This window comes from Macaca mulatta, chromosome 1, assembly GCF_049350105.2.
Source record: "Macaca mulatta isolate MMU2019108-1 chromosome 1, T2T-MMU8v2.0, whole genome shotgun sequence".
NCBI lineage: Eukaryota > Metazoa > Chordata > Mammalia > Primates > Cercopithecidae > Macaca > Macaca mulatta.
Window position 1 is genome coordinate 200,509,999 of NC_133406.1, and position 19,043 is coordinate 200,529,041.

Consider the following 19,043-nt stretch of genomic DNA (forward strand, 5'->3'; position numbering starts at 1 on the left):
AGGCAAATACACTTACCAAGCAATGGAGGGAAAACATGCAAAATATTAAATCAAGTTTGGAAGCAGCTAGCTTTTGGGGAGAATAATACATTTAAGATCTTGGATACGCTTAATGTATTTTTTAAAGTTACTATAATTCTTTTTTGAGCTCCCATTAGTCTTTTTTGGACCAAGGCCATTATATAAATACATAAGTAAACTCTCTTTCATCTATTAAAAAAAAAAAGAAAGAATAGTGTCTAAATTAACCACTTCTACTTCCATCTGTCTCTGAAGGATGATTTCCTACTTGTGACCTGTCCCTAACAGAAGAAATGATCAGATAAATTAAGTAAAGCCAAGTCATTATTGAAAAGATTACTTAACAGCAATAGCTGTGTATCCCCAAAGCCAATGAGATTTTGTTTTCCAAATCATTTATTAATTTTTCTAAATACCAAAATTTAACTCTTCTAGAAGCATTGCCATTTTCCATCACCCTGAAGAAATAAGCACAGTTTCTAATAATTTGGATCTAACCACACTAGTCTTATTATTCCATACTTGTTAAGAAAAATTTTGTGATGAGCTAGACAATTCTGTCATTTTTTTTTTTTTTTTTTTTTTTTTTTTTTTTTTTTTTTTTTGAGACGGAGTCTCGCTCTGTCACCCAGGCTGGAGTGCAGTGGCCGGATCTCAGCTCACTGCAAGCTCCGCCTCCCGGGTTCACGCCATTCTCCTGCCTCAGCCTCCCGAGTAGCTAGGACTACAGGCGCTTGCCACCTCGCCCGGCTAAGTTTTTGTATTTTTAGTAGAGACGGGGTTTCACTGTGTTAGCCAGGATGGTCTCGATCTCCTGACCTCGTGATCCGCCCGTCTCGGCCTCCCAAAGCGCTGGGATTACAGGCTTGAGCCACCGCGCCCGGCCCAATTCTGTCATTTAACACAGCTACATAAAGCCAGTTTCTTTAACTCACGAAACAATGATGGTATCTGATCATAATTCTTTTAAATTTAGGAATCTTTCTCTTAGTGGTACTAGTGGATCTAAAAGTTCTAGAGAAATGATGATGATGATGATCAGGATGATAAAAATAATAAAAGTGGCAGGGCACAGTGGCTCATGACTGTAATCCCAGCACTTTGGGAGGACGAGGCAGGCAGATCACGAGGTCAGGAGATTGAGATCATCCTGGCTAACACAGTGAAACTCCATCTCTACTAAAAATACAAAAAAATTAGCCAGGCGTGGTGGTACATGCCTGTAGTCCCAGCTACTCAGGAGGCTAAGGAAGGAGAATCGCTTGAACCCGGAAAGCGGAGGTTGCAGTGAGCCAAGATCGTGCCACTGCACTCCAGTCTGGGTGACAGAGCAAGACAAAAACAAAAACAAAACAAAACAAAAAAGCAACAACAAAAAGAAACCCCACATTATTTCATTCAGTAAATAGGAACTACATGCTGATTACATGCCATGCACTAGGTATAAAATGATGAACAAGACCTTAAAGTACTATTTCTTTAAGGAACTACCAGTCTGCCAATTAAACAGTCAAATCAGGCCAGGCACAGTGGCTCATGCCTGTAATCCCAGCACTTTGAGAGGGCGTGGTGGAATGCAACTGTAGTCCCAGCTACTCAAGAGGCTGAGATGGGAGGATCATTTGCGCCTGGGAAGCAGAGGTTGCAGTGAGCCAAGATCATGCTACTGTACTTCAGCCTGGGTGACAGAGCGAGACCGTGCCGGAAGAAAAAAAAAAATCCAGGCAAATTCAACATAATGCGGTAAGTACTCTGACAGGAATAATGATAGGATGCTACCCTACCCACATTCATCAGGCAGGGAGTTTCAATTGGTTTCTTGGAAGACATGACATCTCAGCTGGATCCTAATGGAAGAGGATCTTTTTTCTACCTGGCTTCAGGGTAATAGTTCCCATATTCTATAGTTTTAAACTGACTAAGCAGTTGTGTTTCTGTTTTTTTTGCTCCACAGCCATTACTACCAATAACAAAGGTTAAGAAAGCATGCTGGGACTTGTAAGTGTGGCACCCTCTTTTGTGTTACAAAAATATGAAAATGAAAACAACCATTATGAAGTATTAAACAATTTGACAGACTGTCTCTCCAAGAAGTAAATTACTCACAGTGCCTTCAATCTCTGAATAGAGTCCTGACCAGAAGCTGAAAGTGCTTTTATCCAGTTGATACAGTCGAGATTTCTCAAATGTTTCAGAATCCATGATCTGTCCTAATTCTGGTGGTACATGAGTTGTTGTTTTATATATTCTTCTCTGAAATATTTTAAAGAAAACACTTAAGTGAAACAGTCGATTATTACAATAGTCATTTATGATCAAACATTGAATGGTTTATGGCTTGCCACTTATTTCTGTTGAATTTGCTTTATACCTACACAAATATTGCACTTGATCAAATACATTAACCACTGAAATGACTGATGCAGGAAAATAAAAGCAGAACAAGAGAACCTGAGGTTAGCTGACTGGTAAAACTATAATCAGGGTTGTCACCACACTTCAGTTTGTATATGTAAACCAAAGTTGTAACATCACAACTTTGTAACACGTACTACTCATTCTAGGTTTACATACCTCCTATAATATGGAAAACAAACTCATGGAAAGGAGAAGCACACATGCTAACCGTGAGTATGAACAGATACTGAGGCTGCTCATTAAATTTGGTCCTAAATGCCAGAAACTTGAGGAGTACCAGATGGAAACATATCAGGTCTGTGAGAAAAGAGCAACTTTCAGTCAGGCACACTGGGTCACGCCTGTAATTCCAGCACTTTGGAAGGCACGGGCAGGATTCCTTGAGCCCAGGATTTCGAGACTGGCCTGAGCAATGTGGTGAAATCCTGTCTCTACAAAAAATACAAAAATTAGCAGAGTGTGGTGGTGTGCACCTGTGGTCCCAGCTACTTGGGAGGCTGAGGTGGGAGGATCACCTGAGCCTGGGAGGCAGAGGTTGCAGTAAGCCCATATTGTGCCACAGCACTACACCCTGGGTGACAGAGACTCTATCTCTTTAGGAGAAAGATCAACTTTCTCATTATACTAAATTCTAAAAGGTAAGGGTAATTTCAGTTCAGGAAATGTAATACAGAGAATGGATACCAAACAAAATAATGGGCCACTACAACATGCTTTCCCTATATATTGTTGTGTGCCAATAAAAGCTGAGGGCAGGTAGAGCACGGTGGCTCACGCCTGTAATCCCAGCCCTTTGGGAGGTCGAGGCAGCAGGATGACTTGAGTCCAGGAACTCCACACCAGCCTGGGCAACAGCTCTATAAAACAATCAAAAAATTAGCCAGGTACAGTGAGCCGCACCTGTGGTCCTAGCTACTCAGAAGGCTGAGGTGGAGGTGGAGGGGTCGTTTGAGCCCAGGAGTTCGAGGCTGCCGTGAGCTATGATGATGCTATTGCTCTTGAGCCTGGGTGGCAGAGTGAGCCCCTGTCTCTGAATAAAATAAATAAATATTCTATCCCGGCCAAGATGGTGAAACCCCATCTCTACTAAAAATACAAAAATTAGCTGGGCATGGTGGCACGTGCCTGTAATCCCAGCTACTCGGGATGCTGAGGCAGGAGAATCACTTGAACCAGTGAGCCGAGATCGCGCCACTGTACTCCAGCCTGGCGACAGAGCTAGACTCCGTCTAAAATGAAATAAATAAATAAAGATTAAAAATAAACAAAAGTTTAGATCTCTAATTCATGGTTATCTCAGGTAAATTGTTAACTTTCACTTTCTATTTTACCATTTTAATACTTTAAACTAAAATGATGATTTTATAGAAAATGAGAAATATATATATTTTTTTAATTTTATTTTTTTTGAGACCGAGTTTCACTCTTGTCACCCAGGTTGGAGTGCAGTGGTGCAATCTCAGCTCAAGCGATTCGCCTGCCTCAGCCTCCCAAATAGCTGGGACTACAGGTGCACGCCACCACACCCGGCTAATTTTTCTATTTTTAGTAGAGAGGGGTTTTTGCCACGTTGGTCAGGCTGGTCTTGAACTCCTGACCTCAGGTGATCCACCTGCCTCGCGGCCTCCCAAAGTGCTGGGATTACAGGCATGAGATACCGCGCCCAGCCCGATAAGTTTTGTTTTGTTTTGTTTTGTTTTCAGCAGAAATAATATATGCTCTTTAAGGGCGCAAGTTCTTGGAAGGACTGCAAAATCCTATGGTTAGGCATGATTACATAAATGTCATGAGGAAGTTGGGTGTCTAAATCCTTTTGAAGGCTTATTCCAAAGATAAAGGAGGCCAAGTCTGGGCCCAAGGATCCCAAGGAAGCTGCAGGGAGGGCACAAGAGCCCAAGCCTTCCTCCAGGCCCTAACGGGATTAGGTCCCATGATAACGTTACAGAAAACTTCTTTGACGCACCAAGATCCCCCTCAAAGCCACAGCCCGCCATCGGACCAAGTTACCAGACTCAGCAGGGACCACAGAGACAAGACTGGCGCAGGGACTGGAGCAATCAAGAGTCTCAGGGTCGAAGTCAAGGCTAGTCCAGGGCTGGCCGGGTGTGGGGGTCAGGTTGGACCCTGTCTAGGCTCACCTGCCGCTGTGCTAAGAAGGTCTCCCAAAGATACACTGTCCAGGAGAAGAGCAGCACGGCTCCGAAGATACGCTTTTCGGCCGGTATCTCCCACAAAGCGTCCAGCGATGCCCACATCCCCATGGCCACCCGGTTCCGCCGGCTCCTTCAGCATGCACCGGTGCCACACCGACACTCGTCCCCTCAGAGCGTCCCCGCGGTGTCACAGCGATATCCGTTCTTTCCGAGGGCCCCTATTCCGATACCCGCCCCCATCCCTCCCTCTGCGCGCTGCTGGCAGTGTCACAGACACACTCTTCCCTTTGCAGACTCTACCCAGTCCCTCCTAGTTTCTACAGAAAAGCCCCAGCCCCACCTTCCTCACTTCCGGCCCAAAGAGGGCGGAGACCCAGACGCCAAGTTCCCGGACCTGCTGAGTTGTGTTGCATCAACATTCTTCCCCCACCTCTTGACGCTGGGTTCCGGTCTAGGGTTCTGGCTTTCCTCCTGGGCCCGTGAACGCGGCGATGTTCTTGGCTTTCTAATCTCCAGATCCGCAGTTCCATCCCCCTGGGTCAGCGGCTTACCTTGACTGGGCTGCAGTATCTGCCCTCCTTCCCCCAACAAGGCGACAGGTAGTCGGGGCTGGGGCCGGACTGAGTGGACCGCGGCTCCCGCCTGAGGTGGCTTGGAAGGACGCGACAGCAGCCGATTTCCCAGTCTCTAAAAATCGTGCCTCTGAATTACAGCTAACTCAAAAGCGAGACCAGGCATTAGAAATGGAGTCTTTTGGCCAGTATTGGGGTGTTCGGAATTCAAGCGTATGAGAGAATTCAAGCGTTTGAAAATCTCGTCTCAACCACCCCAAGTGTAGTCAGAGGCGGCGTTTTCCCTGCGAGAGTGCCCTGGAACAAAGCAAGGATCTCGTGGGTTAGACATACCTGAAATGAAAGCGTCTTACTTTAGGGCACAAATTTGCATCAGTAAGGCGCAATGCCATTTCTCTCTTGGAATTCAGAAGTGAAATATGGTGACTGGGACACCTGTACATTTCTTTGACTTAAAAAGTGAAGTCAATTATTCTGACCGAAAGTTAATCTGATGATTAATTGGTTAAACATACTATCGTTGCTAATTAGCATAATTATTTACAATAAAGTGAGCTAAATAGCTACAACTAAAATATATTTAAATTACTGTGATATTGTGATGCTAAAAATGTATTGAAATTAATATCTTGAATTTCTCAACCCTGCCTAAATGCCTCTGAGAGTAATTAGTATAATTAAAAGTCACTAGAGAAAGTGGATGACTCTAATAATAGGATAACAAATTCTTTTCAAGTCAGATGGTTTCCAGTTCTTTGCTTTCAACAAAATTAATGGTAGCCCTATTGAATTGTCAGCTGATGAAGGAACACTGTTTGGTTTTTGGCATGCAACTCAGAAAGAAACCAAACGATTGATTGACATTCTTACAACAAAACTACTAGCATTCTCACCTATTTGTTTATGTAAAACTATTTCTCAGCACTTGTATCTGTGAAAACAACAGAATTGAAACTGAACCCTGTTAATCCATCAGTAGGAAGTATTCATCCAGATAAATGAATTAATTGGTGGGTCAGCCCCATCTATCTGACTAAGAGATGTGTTCCCAATAGAATTTCACCTTTTATAACTACGTATTATCGATATTTGTAATCGTGTCATTTTGATCCATTATATACTGAAGATTATTGTGATGATTACTCGCTTCAGAAGAATTCCAGTGTAGAGCCATAAAGTTACAGGAAATTTTTTTAAAGTTTACTACATGTCGTATTTTTATTGCCAAGAAGTGATCAATAAAAGGTTGTTCAGACATCAAAGTATTACATTTGAATAACATTTTTTTTGTTAGAGTACAATCTAAATATGTTAGAGATAATAAAAGAACAATGTTGAAGAGCTCATTAGTGTATGTTTTAATGGATAATGTGGTTATTCAGTTATATAGATTCTCTTGGATACATTATAAAGAGTGATTTAACAGTTTTTAAAATTCTTTATCTTGAAAAGAACAGTTTTATCTTAAAATGTCAGTATTTATAATTTGCAAGAATTTACATCTATTGCAACTATTTGAATTTATGATGAAACCTGTTAGATACCAACTTAAAAATATGAGGGGTAAACACTTTTTCAAAATTTTCTGTCCCTCAGGCCATCATTGCTATGCCCTCTTCACTCTTGTCTTCAGCTGTCTTTGAGTCCAAAGCCTCACAGGAGCTTCTACCACCCAAGTTTTGTGGCTAAGGGCACAGGTTTAGAGTCAAGCTGCTTGATTGCCAGCCATGGCTGCACCATGTATTAGCAAGTTATTTAATCTGTCTGTGCATCAGATCCTCCTCAGTAACATGAGAATAACATAGTATGTACTTACTTTCTTGTATTGTTAAGATCAAATGAGAAAATTCATGTAAAGCTCCTAGCAATGTAGATGGCTCTGAGTGCCCAATAAAGGTTAGCTACTGCTTGGGAGGGGGGCATCATAGCATTGATCGGTCACCATGTGTCTGAAGAGATAGGAGAGTAGGAGGCCCAGGTTTCAAAAAGCCAAGACTGACTGGAATTCATTCATTCAATCAATACTGAATGTCTGTGAAATGCCAGATGCATTTCCGGGTGCCACGGATATAGCAGTGAACCAAAGCCCCTCTCCTGGAGCTTACATTCTTAGCTGGGGTGGATGCAGTGTTTTATAAATAATAAGCAAATATTTAATAGTAAAAGTGGGCCGGGTGCGGTGGCTCAAGCCTGTAATCCCAGCACTTTGGGAGGCCGAGACGGGCGGATCACGAGGTCAGGAGATCGAGACCATCCTGGCTAACACGGTGAAACCCCGTCTCTACTAAAAAATACAAAAAACTAGCCGGGCGAAGTGGCGGGCGCCTGTAGTCCCAGCTACTCGGGAGGCTGAGGCAGGAGAATGGCTGGAACCCGGGAGGCGGAGCTTGCAGTGAGCTGAGATCCGGCCACAGCACTCCAGCCTGGGTGACAGAGCGAGACTCCGTCTCAAAAAAAAAAAAAAAAAAAAAAAAAAAAAAGTAAAAGTGGAAGTGGTGATAAGTGCTATGAAGAAAAAGCAGTAAAAAGGCAATACAGCATGTTGGTGTGAGGGGTGCTGCTTTACATAAGTTGGTCAAGGAAGCCTTCTCAGATTAACTGGCATTTGAGACCCCCCAAAAAAGTAAGAGAAGAAGCCATGTGGATATCTGAGGAAACTGCCAGTCAGAGTGAAGAGCAAGTGCAAAGGCCCTGAGATTGGCCAGTGCTTATCGTATCTGAGGAATGGCAAGAGGCTGTGGAAAGAGTAAGGAAGACGGGGAGTACAGATCCATGCCATCATGCAGTCTTTTAGTTAAAAGACTTTTACTTAGAATGAAAGAAGAAGCCATTGCAGGATTTTGAGCAGAGCATTGCAGAATTTTCAGCAGACAATCCTCACTACAACTTGGAGAGTAAATTTAATGGGGAATGGAAGGAGGGAGTGCAGTTGGGAGGCCATTTCAGGAATCCAGATGATTTAGCAGTTGCCAAGGATATCAGGAAAAAAAAAAAAAAAAAAAACAGGTGAGAGATGGTAGTGCAGACTAATGTGGTGGCAGTGGAGAACTAGTGAGTTATGGAAAGTGAATAATCACTTGTTTCTCTTTTCAGAAAGACAGTGCTAATAGAAGGGCTGACCCATGTGGAGTCTGAAAATGGGAACCTCAAAACAGGCTGTTGGCAGGCTTTTGCTAAAGGAGAAAGACTGGCAGGGTGTGTTGACTCACACCTGTAATCTCAGTTCTTTGGGAGGCCAAGGTGGGATAATTGCTTGAGTGCAGGAGTTCGAGACCAGCCAAGGCAACACAGTGAGACTTCATCTCTATAAAAATAAATAAAGGGGCCGGGCGCGGTGGCTCACACCTGTAATCCCAGCACTTTGGGAAGCCGAGGCAGGAGGATCATGAGGTAACACGGTGAAACCCCATCTCTACTAAAAATATAAAAAATTAGCCAGGCGTGGTGGCGGGCACCTGTAGTCCCAGCTACTCAGGAGGCTGAAGCAGGAGAATGGCGTGAACCCGGGAGGCGGAGCTTGCAGTGAACCGAGATTGCGCCACTGCACTTCAGCCTGGGTAACAGAGCAAGACTCCGTCTCACAAATAAATAAATAAATAAATAAATAAATAAATAAAGGAAAATGACTGAATTTGAAGGATAAAGATGATTATCCCTAGAGTGATAGACATTGCTGTAGGGTAGTCCATCTACCCTAAGCTATATGATACAGTTGCTCTCTCAAGTTTTTCCCCTATCTTGCCTTGATTCTCTGCTTACCAAACATTCAAGGTCCCTTAACTAAAGCCCTGGCCATAAGTGCTCAGGCCCCAAGAAAAGAATGATCCCCCTTGGCTGGGCATAGTGGCTCACGTCTGTAATCCTAACAGTTTGGGAGGCCGAGGGGGGTGGGTCACTTGAGGCCAGGAGTTTGAAACCAGCCTGGCCAACATAGCAAAACCCTAAAAATACAAAAAATAGCTATTGGATACTATGTTCACTGCCTGGGTGACAGATTCAGTTGAAGCTCAGAGCATCATGCAATATATCCATGTAACACACCTGCACCTGTACCCCCAAATCTAAAATAAATAATTTAAAAAAAAAAAAAAGAAAAAAAAACAGGCATGGTAGTGGGTGCCTATAATTCAGAGGCTGAGGCAGGAGAATTGCTTGAACCCGGGAGGCGGAGGTTGTAGTGAGCAGAGATCATGCCACTGTACTCCAGCCTGGTTTACCCTAACAAGAACAGCTGTTATTTGTTTTGCATCTAGCTCATTCTGCTTTCTAGCTCATACGTTCTATCTCTCATATAGGCTACTAATTCTGTGTTACTCTGTTAAAAAAGAACAAAAACAAAAACCCTATAATGGTCCATTTCTGACAGTATAAAGCCCAAACTATATGGTATGACCTTCAAGGTCCTTCATTACCTGACATCAGTCTACTCTTCAAAATCCTTCTGTTTTTGGCCGGGCGCGGTGGCTCACACCTGTAATCCCAGCACTTTGGGAGGCTGAGGCGGGTGGATCATGAGGTCAGGAGATCGAGACCATCCTGGCTAACACAGTGAAACCCCGTCTCTACTAAAAATACAAAAAATTAGCCAGGTGTGGTGGCAGTCGCCTATAATCCCAGCTACTCAGGAGGCTGAGGCAGGAGAATCGCTTGAACCTGGGAGGCAGAGGTTGCAGTGAGCTGAGATCGCTCCACTGCACTCCAGCCTGGGCAACAAGAGCAAAACTCTGTCTCAAAAAAGAAATAATAATAATAAAATAAAAATATACTTCCGGCCGGGCGCGGTGGCTCAAGCCTGTAATCCCAGCACTTTGGGAGGCCGAGATGGGCGGATCACGAGGTCAGGAGATCGAGACCATCCTGGCTAACACGGTGAAACCCCGTCTCTACTAAAAAAAAAAAAATACAAAAAACTAGCCGGGCGAGGTGGCGGGCGCCTGTAGTCCCAGCTACTCGGGAGGCTGAGGCAGGAGAATGGCGTGAACCCAGGAGGCGGAGCTTGCAGTGAGCTGAGATCCGGCCACTGCACTCCAGCCTGGGCGACAGAGCGAGACTCCGTCTCAAAAAAAAAAAAAAAAAAAAAAAAAAAAAAAATATATATATATATATATATATATATACTTCCATGATGATCCCCCTCGGGAATAATATCTTCCATTTCTTTGTCTGCCTATGTAATCATTTATGGGACACCTCAATATCACTTCCTTTACGAAGCCTTTCCTGGCCCCACCCTGTATTCACCCACCTGTTTTTGTATTTAGTACCTGATACGGGGAAGTCTCATCCAGGGGTGGCATTTTAACTCCAGTGGATCAGGTGGAAATTACAAATGGTCAAGATTACCCTTCCCTTAGGAAGATGCCACTTTGGAGCCTGCTCTCTCTTTCTCTCTCTCTCTCTCTCTCTCTCTAATATATATTATATAATATTTATATATAAATATAAATATGTATATATGTATATATAACACATATATAAATATGTATATAATATTTATATATAAATATAATATGTATATATATATTTTTAGACAAGGTCTCACTGTGCCATCCAGGCTGCTTGCTGCAGCAATCTCCTAGGCTCAAGTGACCCTCCTGCTTCAGCCTCCTGAGTAGCTGGGACTGCAGGCATGCACCACCACACCCAACTAATTTTTTTGATTTTTTGTAGACATAAGGTGACAGAGCGAGACTCTGACTCAAAAAAAAAGCTATGACCCCACTGTATTATAATTCCCTGGTCTGAAATTACTTGTCTGTCTAGCCAAACTGAGTGCTACTGAAGCACTCAGGAAAGATTCCTAGGGATTATCACAATGCTTAGCATAGAGTAGGTATCAGTAAAAGTTGGATAAAGTCAGTCTCCTTTATGTCAGTCTGTATCTACTCCCACCCTTGCCCACTTTTGAGTAATTATTGCAGGAGACCCCTGGACTGCATATATACCTTTAGGCCAAAGACCAGCACAGAGGTCAGCCTACCTCTAAAGGACAGTCCATTGCAGGGCCCTCAAACAGAACTTTCCTCCTTTTTTTTTTTTTTTGTTTTTTTGGTTTTTTGGTTTTTTTTTTGAGAGGGAGTCTCCCTGTGTCTCCCAGGCTGGAGCGCAGTGGTGCTATCTTGACTCACTGTAAGCTCCGCCTCCCAGGTTCACGCCATTCTCCTACCTCAGCCTCCTGAGTAGCTGGGACTACAGGCGCCCGCCACCATGCCCGGCTAATTTTTGTATTTTCAGTAGAGACGGGGTTTCACCGTGTTAGCCAGGATGGTCTTGACCTCCTGACCTTGTGATCCGCCCGCCTTGGCCTCCCAAAGTGCTGGGATTACAGGCGTGAACCACCATGCCCACCCCCTACTTTTTATTGTATTTAGTCTAACCTTGTCGTCATGGACCTCAAGGCCATACACCTGACCACCCTCCCTTCTCTTTCTACAGCCTTAGATTCCAGCTCAGCTATCCTCTCCCCTCTATGGCAGCTTATGGTCTCCAGCCTGCTGAGTGTACACCACAATCCTAGAGACATTTTAAACTACCACTGTATCCCACTTTACCCCACCATACATACAAGTAGAGTTCAGCGCTACTAAATAGAGAGCCAGTTTTTGCAGGGTAATTTCAATAGAGTTCTCTATCTTTATTGATACGCCACTGCACACATGAGGGAAACGGTGCTTTTCTGGAAAAGATTGGAGTCCATCACATTTCAAATGGGGAAGTAAACCCTGATGTGGGCAAGGGACTCTGGCAGTCAGAGCAGCTGCAGTAGGGCTCAGAGGAACAATCCCTCTTCGTGGCAGGTTTTTGAGCAATGATTATCCCTTCTAGGTCCTTCACTTTGTTTTCCACTGTCAGAAGTTTTTTCAAAATTTTCTCTTGCAGACCCAAGGACAGGAAGATATTATTATTGTCTTGAATTCGGAGACCACTTCCTTCTGGGTTGGCTAGCAAAGCCTGAAAAATAGCTGAGCCCTTCTTGTAAAGTTTGTAGAGTGTGATTATAAACAACAACGTTTTCTAAAATGGAACAACAGAAGTTGAATGTTAGTTGCTACAGTTTACTATCTATAAGAGAAAAACAAAACAAAAATGTAATACTAACAATAATTCCTCATTCCAATAACAAGTCTCCCATTTAGCAAAGTATTTTCACATCTGTTTCATCTTTTGATTTTCACTGCAAACCACAGGTAGGCAGGTCAGGCAGGACTATTATTTGCATTTAATCAAGATTGTAATCATAGATAACCATTTTCTGAATGTGTGGAAGTTACTTTGCCTATGCATGACCTATTTATGCAGAAAAAACAGAACTGGATAACTATATACCTTCCAGTTTGAACTCTGTCATTGACCAAGGTTATATATTGGAAGTGGTAGAGCCAGGACAACAATCCAGAAATTTACACCTCCAAGTACACTTTAGGACATAGTAGTCTGAAAAACTGGATTTCTTGGTCATAGAAAAGGTTCTTAAAATATACTAGGAGATGGCCAGGCGCGGTGGCTCAAGCCTGTAATCCCAGCACTTTGGGAGGCTGAGACGGGCGGATCACGAGGTCAGATCGAGACCATCCTGGCTAACACGGTGAAACCCCGTCTCTACTAAAAAGAATACAAAAAACTAGCCGGGCGCGGTGGCGGGTGCCTGTAGTCCCAGCTACTCGGGAGGCTGAGGCAGGAGAATGACGTGAACCTGGGAGGCGGAGCTTGCAGTGAGCCCAGATTGCGCCACTGCACTCCAGCCTGGGTGACAGAGCAAGACTCCGTCTCAAAAAAAAAAAAATATATATATATATATATACTAGGAGCGATCTGGGTACAATGGCACACACATGTAGTCCCAGCTACTAGGAAGGGTGAGGTGAGAGGATCACTTGAGCCCAGGAGTAGTGTGCTATGATGGCACCTGTGAATGGCTACTGCACTCCAGCCTGGGCAACATAGCCAGACCCTGTCTCTTAAACAAATTTTATATATATATTTTATTTATATAAAATAAATTTTAGGTGTGAACCACTGCATCCAGCACTTTGAGAGGCTGAGATGGGAGGATTGCTTGAGGCCAGGAGTTAAAGACCAGCCTGAGCAACATAGCGAATGTAGCGAGACCCTGTCTTTACAAAAAAGTTTTAAAAATTAGCCAAGCCTGGTGGTGCAGGCCTATGGTTCCAGCTGCTCAGGAGGCTGAGGCAGGAGGATCACCTGAGACCAGGAGTTTGAGGCTGCAGTGAGCTATGATGACACCACTGCACTCTAGCCTGGGTGACAGAGCAAGACACTGTCTCTAAAACATAAAAAAGAAATTAAAAAAAAAAAAGCATATGCCAGGCACGGTGACTCATGCCTGTAATCCTAGCACTTTGCGAGGGCGACGTGGGCGGATCACCTGAGGTCAGGAGTTCAAGACCAGCCTGGCCAACATGGTGAAACCCGGTCTCTACTTAAAATACAAAAAATTAGCTGGGCATGGTGGTACGCGCCTGTAATCCCAGCTACTCAGGAGGCTGAGGCAGGAAAATTGCTTGAACCTGGGAGGCAAAGGTTGCAGTGATCCGAGATCGCGCCATTGCACTCCAGACTGGGGGACAAGAGCGAGACTTCATCTCAAAATAAATAAATGAAAAATAAATGCATATGTATAGGACAGATTCTTGCTAGGATAAGAAAAAAAATCATCTTGTTCCTTATAACAACTAGCACCCCTTTTTTTTTTTTTTTTGAGACAGAGTCTCTGTCGCCTAGGCTGGAGTACAGTGGTGCGATCTTGGCTCACTGCAACCTCCACCTCCCGGGTTCAAGCAGTTCTCTTGCCTCAGCCTCCTGAGTAGCTGGGACTACAGGCATGTGCCACCACCAGGCCCGGCTAATTTTTGTATTTTAAGTAGAGATGGGGTTTCACCGTAGCACCACTTATTGCATATATGTGCTAAGATTTATATATATGGCCGGGCGCGGTGGCTCAAGCCTGTAATCCCAGCACTTTGGGAGGCTGAGACGGTGGATCACAAGGTCGGGAGATCGAGACAATCCTGGTTAACATGGTGAAACCCCGTCTCTACTAAAAAATACAAAAAACTAGCCGGGCGAGGTGGCGGCCGCCTGTAGTCCCAGCTACTCGGGAGGCTGAGGCAGGAGAATGGCGTAAACCCGGGAGACAGAGCTTGCAGTGAGCTGAGATCCGGCCACTGCACTCCAGCCTGGGTGACAGAGCGAGACTCCGTCTAAAAAAAAAAAAAAAAAAAAAAAAAGATTTATATATATAATATCTCCTGTAATCCTCACAATACACATATATATGCGTGCGCATGCGCAAACACACATACACACACATTCCTGTTCAAGATTTAGGCCAGTTGGTTTACATTAAATGAGATTTTGGAGAAGAACTGAATTTCAAATCCTAAAAATTCAGTTCAAACTCCAATTTTGCCAGCTCTTACAAACTATGTGAACCTGGGTGGGTGATAATCAAGTTCTCTCATCTACAAAATGGAGAAAATAATATCTGCCCTGACTACTATGCAGGATTGTGATGGTTTAAAATAGAAAGGACCTGTGACCATAATTACTAAACAATAGTGACATATGAAAATAAGTAAATGGCCGGGCGCGGTGGCTCAAGCCTGTAATCCCAGCACTTTGGGAGGCCGAGACGGGCGGATCACGAGGTCAGGAGATCGAGACCATCCTGGCTAACACCGTGAAACCCCGTCTCTACTAAAAATACAAAAAACTAGCCGGGCGAGGTGGCGGGCGCCTGTAGTCCCAGCTACTCCGGAGGCTGAGGCAGGAGAATGGCGTAAACCCGGGAGGCGGAGCCTGCAGTGAGCTGAGATCCGGCCACTGCACTCCAGCCCGGGCTACAGAGCAAGACTCCATCTCAAAAAAAAAAAAAAAAAAAAAAGAAAATAAGTAAATGCTAAAAAATGATCCAGTAACAACTTCTCTCTGCATTTATCAAGTAAACTTGCCACTCTAAGAAAGCCGTTTTAAAAGCCTGTCACCCTAAGTTTCCACTAAACCTCAGTGCACCTCAGTTTCTTCACTTGTCATGTGAAAATAACCTCTGTCCATTTCATGGAATTTTTGAGATTCTCAAAGCATTCGACTATATTGTATGTCAACTATTATTACTGATGACTACACAGATGTAAAATCCTGTCTTTCACAATCCCAGTCAGTTAAATTCTTACTCCCCAAAGAGCTCCTATATACTTATGGAGCCTTATTTTGTTAAAACACAATAATGAGCATATTGTGATGACTTCATACATATGCCTTCTTATCAGTTACAGAACAATGGCATAGGAAGAAAGGCCATACTCATGATCCTAGCTATACTTTGTTGCCTATTCTATAAACATAGTAGCACTCAAAGATGAATAAATGATCAAAACATTTTGAGGGTAAGGCCGTCTTTTCAGGTTACAAACATATTTGGTCTATTTTATTACAGAAGACAAGCCAAAGACCCATTGTGAGAAAGAGCATTTTTATGCCCAAAGCCTAATTGATGGAGGTTTTCAAGGATAACCTACTTTCTGCCAACTTAAGAGACAAAGGTTTGCCTTGGTACATCTGCGTGATCTTTAAACTGGTGGCAGCAATATGGGAGAGAACTAATCAAATTTCAATTTATAACTATAGAAATGTTTGTAACAAAAAAGTATAACCTGAATTGACCGAATACTTCGTTTCCATAAGGCATATATTCCTATTGCCAACAAAATCAAGAAAGAAATCCTCAAGATGATTTGCACAGCCGGAGCAAGATTATCTAATAGTCCCAAATTTGTTTGCTGAGGTGCACTAGTCTCTCCCAAAAAACTTGCTTGTATCCAATTCCATACTGTGCTCAGAGAATCTAAGAGGTTGTCCCAGTTAGAAAACGAAGATGTTGACATTTTAATAAGTAGCAGCTCCAGGAACTACATGTGCAGAAGCTTCAGGAATCTAGATATCAGTTAGGGGTAGTGGCATGGCAGCCTACATGTTCTGGAGCCATTGTGAGCTGTGCTTTGTGATGTCACTGTTCCAAAGGTCAGCTTGCTTCCCACTCACCCAACCAGTGAATCTTACTCAAAACCACCCACGCACTGGCCTGGGTTTTCAGTTCATTCATATTACTTTATCTGATCTTTGGCTAGTTCTGGCTCTAGCAAAGTGCTGTCCAGTACAACTTTCTGCAATAATGAAAATGTTCTTTATCTGCCATGTCCAATATGGTAACCACTAGTTAATGCTGAAATGTGAATAGTGCAGCAGAGATGGAATTTTGCATTTTAACTAAATGTGGCCAGGCACGGTGGCTCACGCTTGTAATCCCAGCACTTTGGGAGGCCGAGGCAGGTGGATCACTTGAGCCCAGGAGTTCAAGACCAACCTGGCCAACAAGGTGAAATGCTGTCTCTACTAAACATACAAAAATTAGCCTGACATGGTAGTGCACACCTGTAGTCCCAGCTACTTGGGAGGCTGAAGCAGGAGAATCACTTAAACCTGGGAGGCAGAGGTTACAGTGAGCTGATGTTGTGCTCCAGCCTTGGTGACAGAATGAGACTCCATCTAAAAAAAAAGTTAAATAGCCACATGTGGCTAGTGGCTTCTCTCTTATTTAGTGTAGATCTACATTTCCAACAATTCATCACATGGACAGCAGCTGTTGCAGCTATTTTCACATAATAAAAAAAAGCTGAGGTGTATTGAGGTTGAATGGAAAGGTGAGGAGATAGGATTTTTTATTTTTATTTTTTTTAAGCTGGAGTGCAGTGGCATGATCTTAGCTCCCTGCAACCTGTGCCTCCTAGGTTCAAGCGATTCTCCTGCCTCAGCCTCCTGAGTAGCTGGGATTACAGGCTTGCGCCACCACGCCTGGCTAATTTGTTGTATTTTTAGTAGAGATGGGGTTTCACCATGTTGGCCAGGCTGGTCTGGAATTCCTGACCTCAAGTGATCCACCCACCTCAGCCTCCCAAAGTGCAGGGATTACAGGCATGAGCCACCACACCCAGCAAGGAAATAGGATATAAACAGGGCTTTTTTTTTTTTTTCTGAGACGGAGTCTTGGAGTCTCACCTTGTCGCCTGGGCTGGAGTGCAGTGGCGCAATCTCAGCTCACTGCAGCCTCTGCCTCCTGGGTTCAAGTGATTCTCCTGGCTCAGCCTCCTTAGTAGCTGGGATTACAGTCACCCGCCACCACGCCTGGCTAATTTTTTAATTTTTAGTAGAGATGGGGTTTCACCATGTTGATTAGGCTGGTCTTGAACTCTTGACCGCATGATCCACCTGCCTCGGCCTCCCACAGTGCTGGGATTACAGGCATGAACCACCATGCCTGGCCTTCAGTTCACCTTTAATAGTGGCATCCACCCACTCATCTGTCAGTCACTTCTACTCAGTAGTCGCATCATGCCCTATTAGGACTTACTGACTTATGCAATGCCTACTTTCAAGCCTTTGATAAATTCTTTTTTTTTTGAGACAGAGTCTCGCTCTGTTGCCCAAGCTGGAGTGCAGTGGTGCGATCTTGGCTCACTGCAACCTCTGCCTCCTGGGTTCAAACTATTCTCCTGCCTCAGCCTCTTGAGTGGCTGGGACTAGGCACGCGCCACACCTGGCTAATCTCTGCATTTTTAGTAGAAACGGGGTTTCACCATGTTGGCCAGGCTGGTCTCAAATTCCTGATCTCAGGTGATCCTCCTACCTTGCCCTCCTAAAATGCTGGGATTACAGGCATGAGAAATAGCACCTAGTCAGCCTTTGATAAATTCTTACAGGTTTTTCATTGCCTTTTTTTTTTTTTTTTTGAGACGGAGTCTCGCTCTGTCGCCCAGCCCAGGCTGGAGTGCAGTGGCGCGATCTCGGCTCACTGCAAGCTCCGCCTCCCGGGTTCACGCCATTCTCCTGCCTCAGCCTCCCGAGTAGCTGGGACTACAGGCGCCCACAACCGCGCCCGGCTAATTTTTTTGTAATTTTTAGTAGAGACGGGGTTTCACCGTGGTCTCGATCTCCTGACCTTGTGATCCGCCCGCCTCGGCCTCCCAAAGTGCTGGGATTACAGGCGTGAGCCACCGCGCCCGGCCTTTTCATTGCCTTTCAAACAAAATCCAAAATCTGTAACATGGCTAACAGGGCACTAAAATGCCTGGTCCCTGCTTGCGTACCAAGTCTTCTCTTCCTCTGCCATTTGTTCTTTCAACTCCAGCTATAGTAGTCTTATCAATGTCACCAACACACCAAGCTGTTGAACCACAAAGCCTTGGCACATAATTGGATTACGATTACTCGAATTCTTTGCCTGGCTTCCCCCTCCTCCCCCAGGTTGGAGTTCAGTGCCTATTCACAGGTGCGATTATTGCACACTACAGCCTCTAACTCCTGGGCTCAAGTGATCCTCCCACCTCAGCCTCTCGAGTAGCTGGCACTACAGGTTATTGCCTGGCTAACTTCTATTGATTCTTTAGGTTTCAGTTTAAACATTATCCTCAATGAAGCCTTTGCTGTCCTTTTTTGGTCCACTTCTCACAAGCCCCTCCATTCCCTCTGTTTAAAAATAAAAGCACTTTTACTTATTTGTACTGTTTTAATGTCTGTCTTCCCTATTGGATTTTTTTTTTGAGGGGGGGAGGTTGATGGGGTACAGGGTCTCACTCTGTTGCCCACGCTGGAGTGCAGTGGCCTGATCTCAGCTCACTGCAACCTCTGCTTCCTGGATTCAAGCAGTTCTCCTGCCTCAGCCTCCCTAGTAGCTGGGATTACAGGCGCGCACGCCACCATGGCCCAGCTAATTTTTGTATTTTTACTAGAGACAGGGTTTCACCATGTTGACCAGGCTGGTCTCAAACTCCTGACTTCAAATATCCACCTGCCTCTGCCTCCC

The 19,043-nt window shown here is 44.2% G+C and overlaps 2 protein-coding genes across 3 annotated transcripts in view; both read right to left on the minus strand.

Annotated features, from left to right (window-relative positions):
- Positions 1-4,829, minus strand: part of ZMPSTE24 (zinc metallopeptidase STE24) — a 46,336-nt gene extending 41,507 nt beyond the window's left edge. The window contains exons 1-2 of one of the 2 annotated variants that reach the window (XM_078001063.1): positions 4,578-4,736; positions 2,128-2,274 (exon numbers count right to left, since the gene is read on the minus strand). In XM_078001063.1, the coding sequence (XP_077857189.1) occupies positions 2,128-2,274; positions 4,578-4,700 (270 nt within the window). In that variant the 5' untranslated portion in view covers positions 4,701-4,736. 2 annotated transcript variants of the gene reach the window in all.
- A 6,964-nt stretch (positions 4,830-11,793) lies between these two features.
- TMCO2 (transmembrane and coiled-coil domains 2) lies at positions 11,794-16,068 on the minus strand. The gene is made up of 2 exons (XM_015136466.3): positions 15,838-16,068; positions 11,794-12,178 (listed from the first exon to the last, which is right to left on the minus strand). Exons 1-2 carry the CDS (start codon positions 16,066-16,068, stop codon positions 11,861-11,863), a joined length of 549 nt encoding a protein of 182 aa, XP_014991952.1. The 3' UTR covers positions 11,794-11,860.
- Positions 16,069-19,043: the final 2,975 nt, after the last annotated feature.

Bases quoted from the DNA above. Each gene is read 5' to 3' on its own strand.
- TMCO2 (XM_015136466.3), bottom strand. From the start codon at position 16,068: ATGTCAACATCTTCGTTTTCTAACTGGGACAACCTCTTAGATTCTCTG. The intron at 12,179-15,837 runs GTTATACTTTTT...GTTCCATTTTAG, and splicing joins GAAGTATTCGGTCAATTCAG to AAAACGTTGTTGTTTATAAT.